The following is a 21,115-nucleotide window of genomic DNA, read 5'->3' as shown; positions in this document are numbered from 1 at the left end:
ACAGTCACCACCATGTGGCCCATACAGGATCCATGCAGGGCACAGGTCCCTCCAGGCAAGGGACAGGATAGGGTCCAGAGCTGGGGATGCTCTTAGCTTAATCAAAATTTAGGGAGGTGACAAGAGGTGTCAGGGGGCTGCAGGGCCGAGCACTCACCCCTTCCTGTCCCTCAGCAGAGAGGGTGGGTGGCCTGTGCCTGCACTGCGGAGCAGAGGCTGAGGGTGGACCCCACAGTTAGCCTGGAAACCCCCCCTGCCCAGCTTAGCCTCAGACCCGCCCCATCTCTCCACGTGTCCTTGTGGCTGCAAATCGCTGCAGGGTTAGCCCAGCTCTGAGATAGAGATCCAGGAGCCAATCTGGAGGGGAGGTCGGGAGAAGGTAGGTAGGAGAAGGGAGGGCAGGGGGATCAGGGGAGGGGAGGGGAGAGGAGGGCAGGGCCGGGCAGGCAGGGGGTGGGGCCTGGCCTGAACAGCTGGCCTGAACAGCTGGGCTGCATGTAGGTCCCTTAACTTACTCACCTGCAGCAGCTCGGCTCTTGGGCCCAGGCGGCAATGCCCGCCCCTTGCCCACTGCAGCTTTGGGGCGTCCCTTTTTAGTGCTCATTCTAGAGAGGGCAGGACAGGGGTGCTCAGAGGGGGAAGGAATGAATGTGTGCGGGGGTGGGGGCCAGGACCTTGGGATCTCCGGGTATGGGGTCTCCAGGGCGCAGGGTGTCAGAAGCTGTGAGGCCTCCAAGGTGCAGGGGAGCTGCCGGGGCTCACCTGCCAACCACCCTGCCGCCCCTCAAGACTTCCTAGCGACGGGCCAGACTTCCGGGAAGTGACCCTGACTTCCGGGGGAGGGTCAGGGGTCATGCACCTGGACTTGGCAGCTGGGGTGGACACCTGGCACCATCTGGGGCGGTGGGATGTCAGTGCCAAGGGCTGGCTGGACAGGGCGGCGCAGAGGGGGCCGGGGCGGGTCTGGGCGGTGGGTCGGTGGTGGGGTGAGGTGGGCGCAGGACTGGCCAGTGGTCAGTGGCCAGTGGCCGCGAGTGTCCAGGCCAGCGGGCCAGGCGGTGCGGTGCAGTGCGGTGCAGGATCCCAGGCGTGGGGTCCCCGACTGCAGGGTCCCCTCCGCGGGAGGAATGCGGGCGCGCCGGGGTGTGGCCAGGTGCTGCCCAGGCAGGCCGGCGGGCCTCGGCGGGCGTGGCGGGGGCGGGCGCGTGAATCAGGCCGCGGCGGGCGGGCGGGCCGGCTGGGAGTGGCTGCGGAGCGACAGGACCGCGAGGCCGCTGGGCGGCGGTCGGCTCCTGCTGCCTGCTCCGAGACCCCCGCACCTGGCCAGGTAGGGCGCCGGCGGGGCCTGGGGCGCGCGGGGGGCGAGTGGACACGGGCGAGAGCAGGGCCAGGCACCCACCGGGCGGGGAAGAGCCGGGCTGGCCAGAGCCGCCGGGGTGGCCAGAGCCGGCCTCTGAGGGGTGGGTGGCATCCAGACCCTCCTTTGGGGCACCCACGGGGCACTGAGGGCACGGTGGAGACTGCCTGCGTCTGGCCGGGCCAGCCCAAGTCCATCTATTCCATGAGATCTGGGCCAGCTGCTGGACGGGCCAGATCCTGGCAGCCGCTAAGTTCTCGGGGTGCCCGGCCTGGCCATCAGGACCCCCACTTCTAGCCTGGAGCCCCCCTGCTGTTCCTGTTCGGCCCGACTCCCCTGGGCACCTTCCGCCCTTCCACTTTCCGGAAGGGCTGGGGCCACAGGGCCGGGTTAGGGAGCCTCTAGCCCAAGCCCTGGGAGCTCCCTCTGGCTGTGTCAGAGGTCAGAGGTCGGTGGAGGCTGCTGACTCACAGCCCTAAGGTCCTGGAGGTGCGGAGGGACGCAGCCACGGTTTCCCCAGTGCTGGTGGGAGGGACGCTGCCCACAGTCCGAGTCCTGACCCACCCACGAAGGAAGCAAGCCAGGCAGTAGCCCTGGCCGGCGTGGGGTCCGTGGCTTGGGCACCTGGCGCTCCTAGCAGCCCTGCCTGAAGTGTGTTGGTCCCTCATTCCAAAACAGCTTCTCCCAGGCTTCCCCCCAGCCCCTATTTAGTTCCCCTCCCAGGGAAGATGCTGTCAGAACTGCCCCTCTAGGCCTTCAGTGAAAGGCCAGACAGACCATGTGCTCCGTGGGAAGGGGTGGGGTTCTGGCACCCTTTGCCTGCAGCGCTGCCTGCTGGCCCTCAGGGGCCCCTATCCCTGGGCAGGTGCCACCTTCAGCCCATGGGCCTCCCAAGGACCTCAGGACCCCGGGTGCCAGGCAGGCGGCAGCATGTTGGAGTCGGCCCTGAGCAGTGAGCAGGGCCAGGCCTGCCGCTCCTTCCGGGGGAGGACTTGTGCCGCTGGGCTTTCTCAGGCCGCCTCCCACATACGCCACCCAGCGAAGCCATGGGGTGCTAGGTGCAGGCGGGCCTTGTAGCCTGGGACACCCAGAGGCAGCCTTGGGCCCAGCCCTTAGCAGATAGAGTGAGGGAAACATCAGCCTGGGTCCTAGGGAAGGGGGTGCCCATGGGTAGGGCTATCTAAAGACACTGAGTATCTGCCAGGCCAGGCCAGCCCTGCCAACCGCAGGTGCAGGCATAACTTCCGGCTCACCTAGGCTTGGTCCTGCCACCCTTCAGGGCATTGGCTGCCGGGCCTGACTCACCGGTGCCTTCGGTGCTGAGCCCCAAAAGTGTAAGAAAAACCAGCAAAGTGACTGTTCCCATAACAAATGGAGGAAACTGGCCTGCCTCTTGTGTTTCTAGCAACAGTCATCAGACATGTTTTTTCTGGCTGTTAGAAGTGATCTCCAGTAGGGGCTGGGGAGTGAGGGCCATACAGGTATCTGCCTGCTGGGGTGCCCCGGGCATGGGACCACCTCCACTGTGCTTGTGACAATGAGAGGCCCGGGGTTCTAGCGCTCTTGCTCCAGTAATGTGCATCCACTCACCCCTCCCCAGGTTCAAGGCCCAGACATGGCCCGACGGTCACAGAGTTCCTCTCAGGGGGACAATCCCCTGGCACCCGGGTACCTGCCACCCCACTACAAGGAGTACTACCGCCTGGCAGTAGACGCACTGGCCGAGGGTGGACCAGAGGCCTACAGCCGCTTCCTGGCCTCGGAGGGGGCACCAGCCTTCCTCTGCCCGCAGGAGGTTGAACACGTGAACCGCCACCTGCGCCCCCCCCAGCATGCTTCCCGGGATTCCCCCGAAGGCAGTCCCCCCAACGTGGACTTGGATGGCTCTTCGGGCACCTACTGGCCCATGAACTCGGACCAGGCCGTACCTGAGCTTGACCTGGGCTGGCCGTTGACCTTCGGCTTCCAGGGTACTGAGGTCACGACACTGGTGCAGCCCCCACCCCTCGACAGCCCCAGCATCAAGGACGAGGCACGGAGGATGATTCGCTCGGCCCAACAGGTGCCTATGCCTGCCGGGGAGGAAGGGGTGAGGGGTTGGGGTCCCCTAGGGCTTAGGCTGCTTCCTGGGGAGTGGTCTTTGGGGGCTGGCTGCCCACCGCAGCCTGTGCTTCTCCTGAGAATCCCCTAAAGTGTGCTAGACCCAGGCGAGCTAACCTTAATGGTATCGGCAAGTGGCAGTGGCAGCTGGAAGACCCCAGAGTGGGTGGCTGTGTCAAGGATCCAAACCCCAGTTCTGCTATCTGCCCCTCGCAAGCACAGAATGGAGGACTGGGGAGTTGGAGTTCCCTGTGGTTGGTTGTTCTATATGGAGGCTTTTTATGATATTTCTCTATAAAATCTTTATCTCTGCCTGTTGTCCCACCTATGACCTTCCAGGTGGGGCGCTATGGAGAGCCTAATAAATAGTTTTTTGAACGAGGTGCCCAGGGTCTTTGGGGGGCAGCTAACTGGCAGGCTCGGGAGTTTTGGTAGCCGCTGGCAGGCTGACAAAAGATTCTGTATCCGACCTTCTTGCCTCTTTATCCTCCTGTCTGTGTGGATCATTTGCCACAGATAAATATTACCAAGATCGCTTCCCCTTCCGAGGGGATAGATAGGAATTTGGGAATCAATTTCTCATTCTGGGAGTTCTTTGAGGATTTATCGGTAACCAGTCTAGGAGTAAATCTAACCCACACTTCCAAGATGAATAAGATTGTGGGTTCATGGCAGAGCATCTCGCAGCAGTGTTGTGGTTGCAGAATGCTAGCTTTTTTTTTTTTTATTTATTTATCTTTTTTTTTTTTTTTTTGAGCTTAGGGGTTACTCCTGGCTCTGAGCTCAGGAATCATTTCCTGGCAGGCTCTGGAGACCCCATGGGATTCCAGGAATCGAAACTGGGTGGGCTTCATGCGAGGCAAGTGCCTTCCCCACTGTGTTGTTTCTCGGGCCGGTCACATTGCTGTCCTCACCTGACCCGCAGGTGGTGGCCGTGGTGATGGACATGTTCACAGATGTAGACCTGCTGGCCGAGGTGCTGGAGGCGGCTGCACGTCGAGTTCCAGTCTACATCCTCCTGGACGAGATGAACGCGGAATATTTCCTGGACATGGCCGAGAAGTGCCGAGTCAATCTGCACCACGTAGATGTGAGCAAGACAGGGGGATGGGGGTGAGGGTGGGCAAGTGGGGGCAGTCTCACCTGGAGAGGACAGAAAGAAGGTAACCTGCACAGTCCCTTAACATACTCCTTTTGGGGATAGCACAGCAGTAGGGCGTTTGCCTTGCACGCAGCCAGTCCAGGATGAATGGTGGTTCGAATCCCAGCATCCCATATGGTCCCCTGAGCCTGCCAGGAGTGACTTCTGAGTGCAGAGCCAGGAGTAACCCCTGAACGCCACTGGGTGTGACCCAAAAAAAACAAAACAAACAAAAATAATAATAACAACATACTCCTTCTGCAGTTCCTGCGTGTGCGCACGGTGGCAGGCCCCACCTACTACTGCCGCACAGGGAAGTCTTTTAAGGGCCACGTGAAGGAGAAGTTCCTGCTCGTGGACTGTGCTGTGGTCATGAGTGGTAACTACAGGTGCGCTCCCTCGCCTGACCCACCCTTCACTCACCCTCCTGACCCCTGACCCTCTGGCCCCTCTCCTGATCTCCCCTGACCCTCCCCTCATGCCCTTATGATCCCTCCCCTGAGAGCCCCTACTGGTCCCTTCCCCTATCACCCTTCTGACTTTCCCTGGCCCTCTCTCTAACCCCTGTCCTGACCCCCTTTGACCTCTCCCTTAACCCCTGGTGCCCCTCCCCTGAACCCACTGAACCCCTGATCTCTCTTGGACCCCTGTCCTGAACCCTTCTCATGATCCCTCTGATCCCTTGATCCCCCTCTGGCTCCTCCCCTGATCCTCTCTTGCCCCCCCCACTTTCATCAGCGCCCTTGACTGACCTGTCCCCTGACCCCTGACCTCTCCCAGAGCGACCCTAACCAAGCTCTCCTGCCCCCAGTTTTATGTGGTCCTTTGAGAAGATCCACCGCAGCCTGGCCCACGTGTTCCAGGGAGAACTAGTGTCCAGCTTCGACGAGGAGTTCCGCATCCTGTTCGCACAGTCGGAGCCGCTGGTGCCAGCTGCGGGCGCCCCAACCCGCATGGACAGCTACGCCCTGGCACCCTACCTGGGGGCCGGGCCCGTCCTGAGCAGCCAGATGGCACCAGGGCCCGGCCCGTTCTTCCCCAAGCGCGCGCACCTGCTGTTCCCGCCACGGGACGAAGGCCTGGGCTTCCCGTCCTTCTTGGATCCTGACCGCCACTTTTTGTCCGCCTTCCGCCGCGAGGAGCCACCTGCCGGGCTGCGGCTGTCCCGGAGGCTGGAGCCTGAGCTGGGTCCCGGTGGGCCCGAGCTGGGAGGCGGCCGGGCCTTCTTCCAGGGCCGCCACCTGGAGATGGACTCGTTCAAGCGGCAAAGCTTCGCTGATGGCACGGCGGCCGTGGAGAACTTCTCGGCGGCTCGCCAGGTGTCCAGGCAGACCTTCCTGAGCCACGGGGGCGACTTCAGCTTCCAGACCAGCCACTTCCAACGCGACCAGCAGGTCTTCCAGCAGCACTACCAGTGGGACCCGCAGCTGGCACCTTCGCGCACCCAGGGGCTCTTCGACAAGCTGCGCTCGGGCCGGGTGGGCTTCCCAGATGCCGAGGACCACTTCGCAGTGGGCGCCCCACCGCGCTTCCCCGAGCTGGGTCTGGATGGGCACCAGAGGCTGGACTACGTGCCGTCTGGTGCCTCCCGTGAGATGCGACACAGCTCAGACCCGGCCTTTGGGCAGCCGCCGGGGATGTACGGCCTGGACACTGCGACTTTGGCAGCTCCTGGCCGTCCCAACCCAGGCCAGAGATTCCCGTGCCAGACTGCCACGGCCAGGCTGGGCACCGAGGCGGCCCCCGAGCTGGAGCCTGAGCGCCGGGCAGGACCTGAGGGCCGCGCGGGCCTGCGCCACTGGCGACTCGCCTCCTACCTTAGTGGCAGCCACAGTGCTGAGGACGCATCCGAGGAGGGGCTGCCGGCACCCATGGACGCTGATCCCTACGAGGACGACGTGATGGTGCCTCAGGGGGGCCGGGGGCCTGCAGGTGACCTGCTGCCGTCGGCCTTTCGCCAGCCGGCGCCCTACCTACCCAGGGGCCGAGCGCAGAGCCCCAGCGGGGGAGCCGAGGGCGTTGAGCAGGAAGGCTCCGAGGACACCGGCCTGGGCAAGCAGGACTCCTTCCGCTCGCGACTGACCCCGATGATCCAGCGCAGCTCACGTCTGCGCTCCTCGCTCATCTTTAGCTCTTCGCAGGCCGAGGGCGTGGGCAGCGGAGGAACTGGAGGGGCCACAGAGAAAGTCCAGCTGCTGCACAAGGAGCACACGGTCAGCGAGACGCTGGGCCCTGGTGGCGAGGCAGTGCGCACATCGGCCTCTGCCAAAGTGGCCGAGCTCCTGGAGAAGTACAAGGGCACCTCGAGAGACCCTGGTGGTGCCGTCACGATGGCCAGCCACAGCAAGGCCGCGGTGAGCCACTGGCGCGAGGAGGTGGCCGGCCCGGGCGGTGGGGCCACAACCAGTGGCGAGCGGCGCAGCCTGGAGAGCTGCTTGCTGGACCTGCGAGACTCCTTCGCCGAACAGCTGCACCAGGAGGCCGAGCGGCAGCCAGGCGCCGCGGCCCTCACGGCCACTCAGCTGCTGGACACGCTGGGCCGTGGCAGCAGCGACCAGGCCCCGTCGCGCTTCCTCTCCGCTGTGCAGGGTCGGGACAGCCATCCGCCGGACACGGCCCACTCGGACCCAAAGGGGAACCTGGCTCCTGGGTTCCTCACTCAAAGAGGCGGCCCGGCGGAGAAGACAGGCCCTGCTGCACCTGCTGGCCCTGAGCGCAGGGGCAGCCCGGTGCCAACCATGCCCGAACGCAGAGGCAGCCCAGCACCACCTCTGGCTGAGCGCAGGGGCAGCCCGGTGCCAACCATGCCCGAGTGCAGGGCCAGCCCGGGAACTGCCGTGCCTGAGCGCAAGGCCAGTCCGGTGCCCCCCGTGCCCGAGCGGAGGGGCAGCCCGGTGCCCCCTGTGCCCGAACGCCGGGACAGCCTCACTCTCGCCTTCCCTGGGGAGTCTTCAAAGGCCGGCCAGGCAGAGGAGACAAGTGGCCCCATGGATGTCCTGCGCAAGGGCTCCCTGCGCCTTCGCCAGCTGCTGAGCCCCAAGGGGGAGCGGCGTCCAGAGGAGGAGAACAGCTTCCCCACGGACCGGCCGCAAGAGAACGGGCAGCCTGAGAGCCCAAGGCGGCCTTCTCTGGGCCGCAGCGACAGCTCAGACGCTGCCTTGGGTGAGGAGCGGACCCCACGGCCTCGCCTGTCCTCGGCAACCGCCAATGCCCTATACAGCAGCAACCTGCGCGATGACACCAAGGCCATCCTGGAGCAAATCAGTGCCAACGCACAGAAGCACCGCAGCGTGCCCAGCCCCGGCCCCAGCTCCAGCCCCAGCCCTGCACACAGCAGCCCCGAGCTGGGCCGCCCTCCGGCACTCGCCACCGGTGGCCTGGCACCGGACATGTCCGACAAGGACAAGTGCTCTGCCATCTTCCGCTCGGACAGCCTCGGGGCCCAGGGCCGGAGTCGCACGCTGCCCGGTGGCGCCGAGGAGCGAGACCGCCTGCTGCGCCGCATGGAGAGTATGCGCAAAGAGAAGCGCGTGTACAGCCGCTTCGAGGTCTTTTGCAAGAAGGATGACCCAGCCGTGGCCGAAGGGCCCGCCTCCACCGACGACGCCAGGGACAGCAAAGTGGGCAAATTCATGCCCAAGATCCTGGGCACTTTCAAAGGCAAGAAGTGAGGCTTCCGGTGCCCGGCACAGATCTGCAGTCGGGAGGCAGCTTTGGGGTTGCTGGGGGGACTGCCTGTCTGCCCGCCTGTCTCTCTCCAGACTTAACCCCACACCCATTCCCACTCCCTCACCCATCAAGGACTGCAGCCTGCTCTGGCCCTGCGTAACCTGCTGTTTCCCCCACTTACTCAGGGACTGTCTCTGTGCCTTCGCCTCCCCAATCTTCAGCTCCCTATCCCCAGTCCTGCCTCCTTCCTTCGCCATACCTCAGGATTTTTGTGTCCTCAGGGTTCTGCTGGCTTCAGCTTTCTGGCAGGACTTCCCCACCCACTGGCCCACCCTCTCCCACCCAGAGGCCCACACTCACCCAACCATGTCTGCAGGAGTCGTGGGAACACCAGACTCAGGGTGAGGCTCTGAGGAAGCCCAGTCTGGGTGGCAGAAATCCTACACTGCCCAGCCCCCAGCAAGGTGCCATCCTCAGAGGACAAAGGACGGGCCCTGCCCACCGTCAGGTGGTCCTGGTGCCATGGCCTGTATGTCTTTCCAGTCCACTGGCCAGAAACGTGTCCCTGGCCTCCTTTTCTGCCTCTCGTGCCTTTTCCACCTCCACAGTGTCTTTGAGTCAGAAGAGCCTGACTTAGTAGTACCTGTTGTTTAGGAAACTCCCCAGTGTAGGTGCTACCATTGTGAACTTGGGTTTTACAACTTCTTTCCAAATATATATATTGGTTTTGGGGCCACACCCAGCAGTGCTCAGGGGTCACTCCTGGCTGTCTGCTCAGAAATAGCTCCTGGCAGGCACGGGGGACCATATGGGACACCGGGATTCCAACCAACCACCTTTGGTCCTGGATCGGCTGCTTGCAAGGCAAACGCCGCTGTGCTATCTCTCCGGGCCCATTCCTTCCAAATATTTTTAAGTAAAAAAAAAAAAATCTCTGGTCACTCGAGCTGAGTGAGGAATTAAATACACTGGACTGGAGCCATAATAGAGTGGATAAGGAAGGCACTTACTGCTTACTGTGCATGCTGTCCACCCAAGTAACATCCCTGGCACCCCATATGTGTCCCCACTTTTTTGTGGGGTATGGCCCCCAAACCAAAGAAATTGAACATTCACTGTCTCCATGTTTGGGGAGTGGTGGATGCAGAGTCTAGTCACCAAAGCCACTATTGGGTGGGGCGTGGACAGAGACAGCCGGGACTTGGGACTTCGGTCTAGTGGCAAAAGTCTCAGGAGCCCGGAGTTGCCTCCTGGCTTTGGCTTGTCCCCAGGCAGCAGGGACGCATCAGATGTTGCCAGAGAGCCAAGTGGGAGTCCTTCCCTGACCAGGCCAGAGGTGGGGGGGACATGTCTGTCTTTCTGCCCTCCTCAAATGTGATTCCGTCCTTCCTGGAGTCAGCAATAAAGCACAAAGTCCAGACCTGTGCATGCCGTTGACCTCTGCACTGACGTCAGCTTTAACGGGACACTCCTCAGATACAAACCCCCAATTCCTGTATCTGCTCTGTGGGTCCAGCACAGATCCCCTCACCCCTCATCAGGACAGTGTTGGCCATACCCCTCCCAGGGTGCCTCTCTCTGCTCCGTCTGCCCTCCTCCTGGCAGGCAAATGCCCAACTTGCCTCCCAGCAAATGATGGGGTCTTGCCTCAAGATTCCCCCACAGCTGCATCCCTCAGTGACTCGCCCATGGAACTACCAGCCCCTGCATTCCAGCTGGGAGTCCCTCCCAAGCAGTCAGGGGACACAGGTGCCTGCACACACCTAAGCTGGAGACAGAACACTCCAGTCATAGCCAGCCAGGAAATTTGCCCGGTCCTTGCTCCCCAGCTGAGGAGGATAAAGGTGGGCATGCGGTGCCCTCACCAGCCCCTGGCCTGGCTGAACCACCTTGAGGACACTGGCCACTCAGCACCCTGGGACGCTATACACTCAGGTTTCCGAATGCTTGGGCATCCCTGTCCAGGCCCCATGAGTCTGGTGACCCTCCCAGCATAGACCACAAAAGGGGGCATGGGTTCTTGGGAGTTTATTGGAGGAAGAAACAGGGCATAGGCCGGTGCAGGTCCTGCCACCCGGACCCTGCTCCGGCCCGGTGGGTTGGCGCTTCCCTGAAAAGGAGCGCCGGCCAAGACCTAGGTCGGGCAGTGGCTCTGTGGGGCGGCCCAAGCTCACGCACCGGGAGTGGGAGCACGGTGCTGGCCCCACGCACTCGGACATGGGAATCCTGGGTCGCACTCCACAGTCAGCTGGAATGGCTCAGTGGTCTGCGCCTGCAGAGGGGCATTTCGGTCTGGGCAGGACAGGGTGAGCAGGGCAGGGTGGGCGGGGTGGGGCCACACTCAGCGATGCTCAAGGGTTCCTCCTGGCTTTGTGCTCAGAAATCACTCCTGGCAGGCTGGGGGGGGGGGCGCTGTATGGGACACTGGGGATCAAACCCTGGTTAGCTCTGGGTCAGCCCAGTGCAAAGCAAATGCCCTACCGCTGCGTTATCGCTCCACCTCCAGTCCTGCCGGCCTTTACCTGCCACCTGGAGGCAGGGCAGATGCAGTGGGTCCGTAGTGCTTTGTGGGGCCTCACTGGGACCCCAGAAAGTGCAGGACGGAGACAATGCAGCTGGAGGCGATAACCAGGTCTGGGCGCCAGGACAAAGGGCGACGTCACTTCACATGGGAAGACCCCAGGCTCCCCCAAATCTCGGCATAGCCGTCTGGATGGCAGAGGCTGGGGCAGAAAATGACGACCACCCCACTCAGCTACTTCCTTGCCACCCATACTATCCCTCCTCCTCGGGCGATCCTTACTGGGTCCCTGTGGCTCTTCCTGACCCAGTCACCTACCACTGTCTCCTACCACAGCTCTCCTTCACATTGGCTTGCGTGTCCTGGGGGCAGCACCCCCTTGTTCTTGCCCGGTGCTCCCTCACCCTTCTCTGATGCGGCGTGTCCAGTATGAGCTGCCACTGGTAGAGTGTAGACATGCCCAGGAAGAGGCCTCAGCCTCTCCCCTAGGATGCAGCTTAAGCTCCACGGATCCACCCCAGGGTGTACCTGAGGCAAGAAGGCTGCATGGAGGCTTAGGAGGGACGTTAGAAGCATAGGTGGGCAGGAGAAGTGACATTCAGGGGGACTGGGCAGGAGGGTGAGGGAGGGCATATGGGGGGCAGGTGACCAGTGGGAGGACAGCAGCCCCTTGGGTGCCCGGTATCAGCAGGTGGCCATGTACTTGGTCAGCGCCTGGCTCTCAGGGACCAGGCCAAGTCGAAGTCACACAGCTTCACCATACAGTTGGCATCCAGCAGGATATTGACTGGCTGGGAGAGAGGGGTGTGGGCTCCCGAAGGGCACGTGGGGGGACAAGTGAGGGGCAGTGGGCGTCTCTGGTCCTGGTGGATGACTCTTCGTGAGTGGAACTTGATAACCCACTGCAGCTGGAAGATGTAGCGCTTGTGGTCGTCCTTCAGCAGTGTCCCTTTGCAGATGGCCACGTGCAGGTCAGTGTCCAGGAGGGGCATGGTGATCCCCTGAGAAGCTGCCCAGACATGACGCACAGTCACCCCAGATGGCTCCGCCTTTGGACCACCACTTCTCAGGCCCTTCTCTCAGCCCCCTCAAAGCCTTTGTGGATAGCACAAGAGAATTTGTGGGTTTGCCTCAGATCTGACTTTTTGTTTTGTTTTGTTTTTGGGTCACACCTGGCAGTGCTCAGGAGTTACTCCTGGCTCTGCACTCAGAAAATCACTCCTGGCAGGCACGGAGGGACCATATGGGATGCCGAGATTCAAACCACTGTCTATCCTGGATCTGCCGCATGCAAGGCAAAATGCCTTACTGCTGTGCTATTACTCTGTCTCTCAGATCTGACTTTGAGCACTTTCTTTATTTATTTATTTATCTATTTATTTATGCTTTTGGGGCCATACCTGGTGACACTCAGGGGTTACTCCTGGCTGTGCACTCAGAAATTGCTCCTGGCTTGGGGACCATATGGGACACCTGGGGATCGCCCCTTGAGGCATTCTTTTTTTTTTTCAGTTTTGGGCTACATTCAGTGACGTTAAAGGGTTACTCCTGGTTTTGTGCTCAGAAATCACTCTTGGCTTGGGGAACCATATGGGACGCCGGGGGATCGAACCGCGGTTTGTCCGAGGTTAGTGCGTGGAAGGCAAACGCCCTACTGCTTGTGCCACTGCTCTGGCCCCACTTTATTTTTATCTTAAATCAGTTTAGAAAATGAGCTCAAGGGGCCGGAGAGATAGCACGGAGGTAAGGCGTTTGCCTTTCATGCAGGAGGTCATCGGTTCGAATCCCGGCGTCCCATATGGTCCCCCGTGCCTGCCAGGAGCAATTTCTGAGCCTGGAGCCAGGAGTAACCCCTGAGCACTGCCGGGTGTGACCCAAAAACCACAAAAAAAAAAAAAGAAAATGAGCTCAAGGACATCAGGGAGAAGATGCATGGCTCAGTGGTGCTGCGGCTGCCTGTGACAGATGCTGCTTGGGCCCACGGCACCACCACACACAGCCCCTGAGCTGGGTGATGCCCAAATATGAAAGGAAAGGATGGGGCCAGAGTGATAGTGTAGCGGTAGGACATTTGCCTTGCACGTGGCTGACCCGGATTCGATCCCTGGCAACTTATATGATCCCCTGAGCCTGCCAGGAGTGGTTTCTGAGTGCAAAGCCAGAGAGCTGCTGGCTGTGGTCCAAAAACAAACAAACAAACAAAAAGAAAAGAAAAGATAAGGCCTCCCAATGCTTACCACAGGCTGTGTTCTTTACACTGACTGTATAGAAAGAGGAGGTACAGTAAATGCACCCCATATACACCTCAACGCAGGCCCTTTGCCTGGTCAGTATTGTGAATTCGGGGACCAAAAAAAACCAAACCAAACAAAAATAAATAAATAAATATTGAAAAGGAGAGGCTGGAGAGATAGCATGGAGGTAGGGCTTTTGCCTTGCATGCAGAAGGATGGTGTTTCAAATCCCAGCATCCCATGTGGTCCCCCAAGCCTGCCAGGAGTGATTTCTGAGTGTAGAGCCAGGAATAACCCCTGAGTGCTGCTGGGTGTGACCCCCCCCCCAAAAAAAAAGGAAAAGGGAAAGGAAGGGAAAAAGCAGAAAGAAAGGAGAGAAGAGAAGAGGAAGGAAAGACATGAAGAAAGCAAGTGCCCAAGAGACTGTGGCAGATATGCTCTGCCGGGCTGGGGGCAACAGTCACCAGCTGTCCCTGCTCAGGAATCTGGGGTGTGACGGAGTCAGGACACATGGGAGCTGGCATGAAGCAGAGGCAGGGGTGGCCCGAAGGGCATCATTCACCCATAAACTCAAAAACCAGGTACAAATCCTTGTTGTTGGCTACCGGGATCACATCCAGGAGGTGGATGATATTGGGGTGGTACCAGAATTTGGGGTGGCTCTAGAATTCCTAAGGGTGCCTGGGTGATGGTACTGGGGAGAGTTCCAAGGGGCTAGAAATGCCCATTGGGGGCCTAGGCCACTCACCTGCAGCAGCGTGACCTCCCAGAAGGTTCTCTACAAGCAGGCAGATGTCAGCAAGGATCTAGGCACTCTCCAACCTGGTTGAGGATGTGTTGAGAAAATCCAGGGTCCTGTTGGGGTTGGGCTGGACCCCCCACTCCACAATTTCTGTTCACAAACTTCGGCATCCATTTCATCCCTAAAGGCATCAAAAGATCTTGATGGCCACCACTTGGCCCAACCTGCAGTCTACAACCTTCCACATGATGCCGTAGGCCTACAGATCATGGCTACTCTCAAAGCCATGGGTGACCCCCACTTGGTTCTGGCAGTGCTTCAAGAGCCCTGCCATCTGCCCAGCCAGCAGGTCCTAAAGCAGGGGGTGCAAGAGGGGGTCGTGATGGATGTGCAGGGGAACCTGTCTGCAGTGGTCCACCCTAGGCCTCCACCAGAGCACAAAGCTGGTCCTGCCAGCTTATCTGTCCACCTGGTCCCTACACCGGCCCCTCTGACACCGTCACCCTAACCTGTCACCCAGATCCCACAGCACAGCCAAAGTGAAAGCCAGGCTCTGACCCCCCTGCCCACCAGTCCTTTCTGTCCAACCTCACCATAGCCCGGCCCCAGTTCCAGCAGGTGCCCTCCTTTAGGCTGAGCCTTGCAAGGACAACTTGCTATCCCCCTCACTCCACAGTTCCCCACCTTTCACACTGCACATACAGGGACCCTCTACAAACCAAACCTAGAAACTCTTTGCTCTCCTACTTGGCCACTCCTGTGGGACCCCCAAGACTCCTGGAGCCGAAGCACAGGCCAATCCAGGTGCACTTGCTGGAGAGATTGTGCACCCAGTGCACTCAGTGGCTAGTCCCCACCCACACGACCCAGGTGCCCTCAGAGTGGCTTGTCCTCAACTGCTCTGTCTCATGGGCACTGGAAGATCTGCATCTTCCATCCTGCCTAGCCCCTCCCAACTGTGCCTGGAAACAGGACCACTCGATTGATGGGACCTGAGCCCTCTGGAGGTGCTGGCAGTCATCAACCCTGACACGGCTATTAGGCCTTTGTCACAGAAAGCCAAGTGGGAAGGGGATAGCTAGGTCAAGGGCAACTCTGGGGCTGGCGATGCCAGCGCAGGACCCCAGAGATCCCCTCGCCTGGACCACTTACCCCTTCCCAAGTCACCACTTGAGCAGATCCCACCGGGTTACATTACAATCCACGTCTGACGCACCACACGAGCTCCTAAAACACCAAGCCCAGCCCTTTTGCAGAGCCGCTACTGCTGAGCTTGTTTTCATTTTCTCATTTTTTTAATACTACTTTATTCTTCAAAATTACAAACATATTTGCAGTTGGGCCTCAGTCATAAAGAGAACTGTCCCCTTCACCTGTGAAACATTTCCACCACCAATGTCCCCCATCTTCCTCCTCCCCACCCCCTCCCTGAATTTGAGACAGTTATTGTATTTCTCCCACTCATTACCACTATTATGATAGTTTTTTGTTTGTTTGTTTTTGGTTTTGGGTCACACCCGGAAGCGCTCAGGTTACTCCTGGCTCTACGCTCAGAAATCGCTCCTGGCAGGCTCAGGGGACCATATGGGATGCCAGAATTCGAACCACCATCCTTCTGCATGCAAGACAAATGCCTTACCTCCATGCTATCTCTCCAGCCCCATGATAATTTTTAATTTAGTTATCTCTCTAATTAAACTCACCACTCTGTGGTAAGCTTTATTTTCTGGGCCAGTCCTTCCAGCTCTCATCTCTATTGTCTCTGGGTATTATTACAATAATGCCTTTAATTTTTCTTAAAACCTATAAATGAGGGGCCGGAGAGGTGGCGCTAGAGGTAAGGTGTCTACCTTGCAAGCGCTAGCCAAGGACCGTAGTTCGATCCCCCGATGTCCCATATGGTCCCTCCAAGTCAGGGGCAATTTCTGAGCGCTTAGCCAGGAGTAACCCCTGAGCATCAAACAGGTGTGGCCCAAAAAGAACTAAAAAAACAAAAAGCAACCTATAGATGAGTAAGACTATTCTGTGTCTATCTCTCTGGCTCTGACTTATTTCACTCAGCATAATAGTTTCCATGTCTATCCATGTATAGGAAAATTTCATGACTTCATATTTCCTGATGACTTAATAGTATTCCATTGTGTAGATGTACCACAGTTTCTTTAGCCACTCATCGGTTGTCGGGCATCTGGGTAGTTTCCATATCTGGCTATTGTAAATAGTGCTTCAATGAATCTAGGTGTGCAGACGGCATGTTTGTTTTGTGTTTTGGTGTTCTACAGTATATCCCTAGGAGTGGTATAGCTGGATCATATGGGAGCTCAATGTCCAGGTTTTGGGGGTTTTGTTTGTTTGTTTTTGTTTTTGATTTTTGAATCACATCCAGTGGTTCTCAGGGACTACTCTGAACTCTGCGCTCAGAAGTTGCTCCTGACAGGTTCGGGGGACCATATGGGATGCTGGGATTTGAACCATCGTCGGTCCAGGATCAGCTGCATGCAAAGCAAATGCCCTACTGCTGTTCTATCTCTCTGGTCCCAATGTCCAGTTGTTTTTTTTTTAGGACTCTCCATATTATTTTCCATAAAGGCTGGACTAAATGGCATTCCCACCAGTAGTAAATGAGAGTATTTATTTTTATTTATTTTTAAAATTAATATCTTTATTTAAACACCTTGATTACAAGCATGATTGTAGTTGGGTAAAGTTCTGTTCGTACCTTGTATACTTAGATATTAGCCCCTTGACTGATGGGTATTGGGTGAATAGTTTCTCCCATTCCATGGTGGCCTTTGTATCCTAGTCACTATTTCCTTTGAGGTACAGAAGCTTCTCAGCTTAATATAGTCCCATTGGTTTATCTCTGCTTCCACCTGTTTGGAGAGTGATGTTGCCTCCCTGAAGATGCCTTTAGTCTCAATGTATTAAAGTGTTTTTTTTTTTTTTTTTTTTTTTGGTTTTTGGGCCACACCCTGTGAGGCTCAGGGGTTACTCCTGGCTATACGCTCAGAAGTTGCTCCTGGCTTCTTGGGGGACCATATGGGACGCCGGGGATCGAACCGCGGTCCGTCCTAGGTTAGCGCAGGCAAGGCAGGCACCTTACCTCCAGCGCCACCGCCCAGCCCGTATTAAAGTGTTTTACCTACATGTTGTTCTATATACCTTATGGATTCTTATGGGTCATCCAAATGGTCTTTTGGCGGGGGTGGGGGGGTTTGGGTCACACCTGGCAGCGCTCAGGGGTCACTCCTGGCTCTCTGCTCAGAAATCGCTCCTGGCAGGCATGGGGGACCTGCATATGGGATGCCGGGATTCGAATCACCGTCCTTCTGCATGCAAGGTAAACACCCTACCTCCATGGTATCTCTCCGGCCCCAACCAAAAGGTCTTTGATTCATTTGGATTTGAGCTTTGTTCATAGTGTTAGATGGAGGTCCAGAGTTTGCTTTTTTGCATGTGACTTAACAGTTGTCCCAACATCACTTGTTGAAGAGGCTTTCCTTGCTCCATTTTGCATTTCTTCCCCATGACCAAAGATTCATTTATTATATGTGGGGGGGAACATTCTCTGAATACTCAAGTCTATTCCATTGATCAGAGGGTCTCTCTTCACTCCAATACCATGCTGTTTTAATGACGATTACTTTGTAATACAATTAAAAGTTGGAAAAGTGGGGGCTGGAGAGATAGCATGGAGGTAGAGCTATTATCCCATATGGTCCCCCGAGCCTGCCAGGAGCGATTTCTGAGCCTGGAGCCAGGAGTAACTCCTGAGTGCTGCCGGGTGTGACCCAAAAACCAAAAACCAAAAAAAAAAAAAAAAGAAAAAAAAGTTGGAAAAGTGATGCCTCCCATATTCTTTTCCTAAGGGTTGCTCTAGCTATTCGTGGATGTTTATTGTTCAAATGAATTTCAGGAGTGTTTGATTCATTTCTTTAAAGTATGTCTTGGGTATCCTTAGAGGAATTGCATTAAATCTGTACAATATTTTGGGGAGTATTGCCATTTTAATAATGTTAATCATCCCTTCCATGAGCAGGGTGTATATCTCCATTTCCTTATGCCCTCTCTTATTTCTTTTTTTTTTTTTTAATAATAAGATCTTTATTTAAGCACCATGATTACAAGCGTGATTGTAGTTGGGTTCAGTCATAAACAGAGCACTCCCCTTCACCAGTGCAGCATTCCCACCACCAATGCCCCCCATCTCTCTCCTCCCACAGCCCCAGCCTGTATTTTTACTGTTGCTTTATTAGATGTGAGCATGCATAAGGATATCACATATTTTATACATACCAATATACATGAATCCATACAATCAAAGAGCATGAACATAGTCCATTTGGGATCAAATCTAGGCATTGACATATATAGGTCATCTACTCTACAAATTGAACCACATCCCTAGCCTACTCTTTTCTTGTCTTCTTTTTCTTCTTCTTCCTCCTCTTCTTTTTCTTCTTCTCTTTCTTACTCTTCTTTGTCTTATTCTTCTTACTCTTTCTCCTCTTCTCACTCTTCCTCCAACTCTTCTTTTTTTTTTTCGGGCCACACCCATTTGATGCTCAGGAGTTACTCCTGGATAAGCACTCAGAAATTGCCTCTGGCTTGGGGGGACCATATGGGACGCTGGGGGATCGAACCGTAGTCCTTTCTTGGCTAGCGCTTGCAAGGCAGACACCTTACCTCTTGCGCCATCTCGCCGGCCCTCTCCAACTCTTACTATTCTCTTTCTGGGTCTCTGGGACTTTAATGATTCCTAAGTGGTTTCTGTTGAGTTTATCAAAGACTATTTTCATCTGTTCACATTCTTGTAGTAGTTCATCTATTGAACATTGTCTTTAAGGTTCTCTTCCAATCTCTTTTGCTGTATGGAGTTGTTCTGCATCTCATCCTCCGGTTCACTGACCCTGTTTGCAGCCACCATTACTCCAGTGGAGAGGCTTTCCATTGAGGTTTTCAATTCACAAACCAAGTTTTTCAGACCTGTTATTTCAGTGTGAAGTTTTCTAATTTCAACCTTCATCTCCTCTTTATTCTTATTTGTGTTTCATTCAAGTCCATCTTTACTTTTTTTGAGCTCATGAACATCCTCCATAATTCTCCTCTAAACACCTTATCTGAGAGAATATCTAGGTGTTTAGTACTTTTCAGGTCATCAGAGCAGCAATCTTCATTCTCTATAAATGGGGTTGTCCTGTATTGTTTCCCCCATTGTGATGCTTGTAGTGTGGTGTTTACTATGTGCTGAGGTGGAGTTCAGGGGTTAAAAGATGTGTGGGGTTGGGGCCAGCGAGGTGGCACTAGAGGTAAGGTGTCTGCCTTGCAAGTGCTAGCCAAGGAAGGACCACAGTTCGATCCTCCAACATCCTATATGGTCCCCCAAGCCAGAGGCAATTTCTGAGTGCTTACCCAGGAGTAACCCCTGAGCATCAAACGGGTGTGGCCCGAAAAACCAAAAAAAAAAAAAAAGTGTGGGGTCGTGGAGTGGAGTGGCCAAGCTCTTCTGGCTCCACCAAAACAGCATGCAGGGAGCAGGGCAGCAGTCCTTTGTAATGGCTCTCTGGTGCCCAAACACACAGTAGGTATCAACCCCCACAGTTGTTGGGTGGGAACATTTTACCTGGTTTGGGTCCTGAAGAGATATTCCCTCTTTTATTTCTTGAAGCAGTGATTTGTAATTTTCTTTGTACTGGTCCTTCACCTTTTTAGTTGACTTCAAGGTATTTGAGTTTGTGTGGCACTAATATGAATGAGATTGTTTGTTTGGCTTTTGGGTCACATCTGGTGGTGCTCAGGGGTTACTTCTTGCTCTGTGCTCAAAAATTACTCCTGGCAGGCAGTGAGGACCATATGGGATGCCAGGAATTGAACCAGGGTCTGTCCTGTGTTGGCCATGTGCAAGGCAAATGCCCTACCACTGTGCTATTGCTCCAGCCCCAGGATTTTTTTGTTTGGTTGTTTTTTTGTTTTTTGTGGATTTTTTTGTTTTTTTGTTTTTTTTTTTTTTTTTTGGTTTTTGGGTCACACCCAGCAGTGCTCAGGGGTTACTCCTGGCTCTATGCTCAGAAATCGCCCCTGGCAGGCACAGGGGATCATATGGGATATGGGGATTCGAACTATCATCCTTCTGCATGAAAGGCAAATGCGTTACCTCCATGCTATCTCTCCGGCCCCAGGATTGTTTTTATAATGTCCTTTCCTTCTCTTTCATTATTGGTGTATAAGAAGGCCATTGATTTTTGCGTGTTAATTTTGTAACCTGCCTCTTTGCTATATGAATCTACTGTTTCTGGAAGCTTTTTTGTAAAGTCTTTAGTGTTTTCTAAATATAGTATCATGTCATCTGCCAACAGTGAGAGCTTGACTACTTCTTTTCCTATCTGGATATCCTTGATATATTTTTCTTGCCTAATTGCTATGGCAAGAACTTCCAACACTATGTTGACTAGGAGTGATGAAAGGGAGCAGTCTCGTCTTGTACCAGATTTTAGAGGAAACACTTTTAGTTTATTTCCATTGAGAATAATATTTGCCATTGGCTTATGGTAGATGGACTATATTGACTATATTGAGAAAAGTTCCTTCCATTCCCATCTTATTGAGAGTTTTTATCATGGGTGTTGGACCTTATCAAATGCTTTGTCTGCATCTATTGATATTTTATTTTTCCTTTTGTTGATATGATGTATTGATTTATGTGCGTTAAGCCATCCTTGCATTCCTGGAATGAAACCTACTTGGTCATAATGCCTCTTTTTTTTTTGTTTTGTTTTTGGGCCACACCCGGCGGTGCTCAGGGGTTACTCCTGGCTGTCTGCTCAGAAATAGCTTCTGGCAGTTACGGGGGACCATATGGGACACCGGGATTTGAACCAACCACCTTTGGTCCTGGATCGGCTGCTTGCAAGGCAAACGCCGCTGTGCTATCTCTCCGGGCCCCATAATGCCTCTTGATGAGGCAGTGGATCCTATTTCCCAGGAATTTTTTGAAGATATTTGCATCTGTATTTCATCAGGGATATTGATCTGTAATCAATCTTTCTTTCTTTTTTCCTTCCTTCCTTCCTTCTTTTCTTCTTTTTTCTTTCTTTCTTTTCTTTTTTTCTTTTTTCTTTTTTTGGTTTTTGGGCCACACCCGGTGATGCTCAGGTGTTACTCCTGGCTATACGCTCAGAAATTGCTCCTGGCTTGGGGGGCCATATGGGATGCCGGAATCAAACCCAGGTCCTTCCTGGGTCATCTGCATGCAAGGCAAACTCCCTACCACTGTGCTATCACTCCGACCCCTCTAATTTTCTTTTCTTGCAGCATCTCTGTCAGGTTTTGGTATCAGAGTGATGTTAGCTTC

General features: G+C 55.5%; 2 protein-coding genes and 1 non-coding gene across 3 annotated transcripts in view; 2 read left to right on the top strand and 1 right to left on the bottom strand.

The window, feature by feature from the left end:
- Positions 1-1,269: 1,269 nt before the first annotated feature.
- FAM83H (family with sequence similarity 83 member H) lies at positions 1,270-8,671 on the top strand. The gene is made up of 5 exons (XM_049765560.1): positions 1,270-1,327; positions 2,958-3,419; positions 4,383-4,547; positions 4,863-4,987; positions 5,410-8,671. Exons 2-5 carry the CDS (start codon positions 2,973-2,975, stop codon positions 8,267-8,269), a joined length of 3,597 nt encoding a protein of 1,198 aa, XP_049621517.1. The 5' UTR covers positions 1,270-1,327; positions 2,958-2,972; the 3' UTR covers positions 8,270-8,671.
- A 1,766-nt stretch (positions 8,672-10,437) lies between these two features.
- MAPK15 (mitogen-activated protein kinase 15) overlaps positions 10,438-21,115 on the bottom strand; it is a 13,435-nt gene continuing 2,757 nt past the window's right edge. The window contains 11 exon segments of the mRNA XM_049765634.1: positions 10,438-10,559; positions 11,120-11,259; positions 11,261-11,309; positions 11,312-11,316; positions 11,438-11,519; positions 11,522-11,770; positions 13,588-13,693; positions 13,771-13,800; positions 13,927-13,963; positions 13,965-14,023; positions 14,066-14,116. Coding sequence (XP_049621591.1) covers positions 10,438-10,559; positions 11,120-11,259; positions 11,261-11,309; positions 11,312-11,316; positions 11,438-11,519; positions 11,522-11,770; positions 13,588-13,693; positions 13,771-13,800; positions 13,927-13,963; positions 13,965-14,023; positions 14,066-14,116 — 930 coding nt within the window.
- LOC125997799 (small nucleolar RNA SNORA51) lies at positions 13,009-13,142 on the top strand. The gene has a single exon (XR_007491816.1). It is a non-coding gene; the product is annotated as a small nucleolar RNA SNORA51 (small nucleolar RNA).

The sequence above is a fragment of the Suncus etruscus genome, chromosome 19 (genome assembly GCF_024139225.1).
Source record: "Suncus etruscus isolate mSunEtr1 chromosome 19, mSunEtr1.pri.cur, whole genome shotgun sequence".
NCBI lineage: Eukaryota > Metazoa > Chordata > Mammalia > Eulipotyphla > Soricidae > Suncus > Suncus etruscus.
This window is presented reverse-complemented; position numbering and strand designations above follow the sequence as displayed.

Coding starts and splice junctions, on each gene's coding strand:
- FAM83H (XM_049765560.1), top strand. CDS start 2,973: ATGGCCCGACGGTCACAGAGTTCCTCTCAGGGGGACAATCCCCTGGCA. Junction 3,420..4,382: donor TGATTCGCTCGGCCCAACAG/GTGCCTATGCCT, acceptor CCTGACCCGCAG/GTGGTGGCCGTGGTGATGGA. Junction 4,988..5,409: donor GTCATGAGTGGTAACTACAG/GTGCGCTCCCTC, acceptor TCCTGCCCCCAG/TTTTATGTGGTCCTTTGAGA.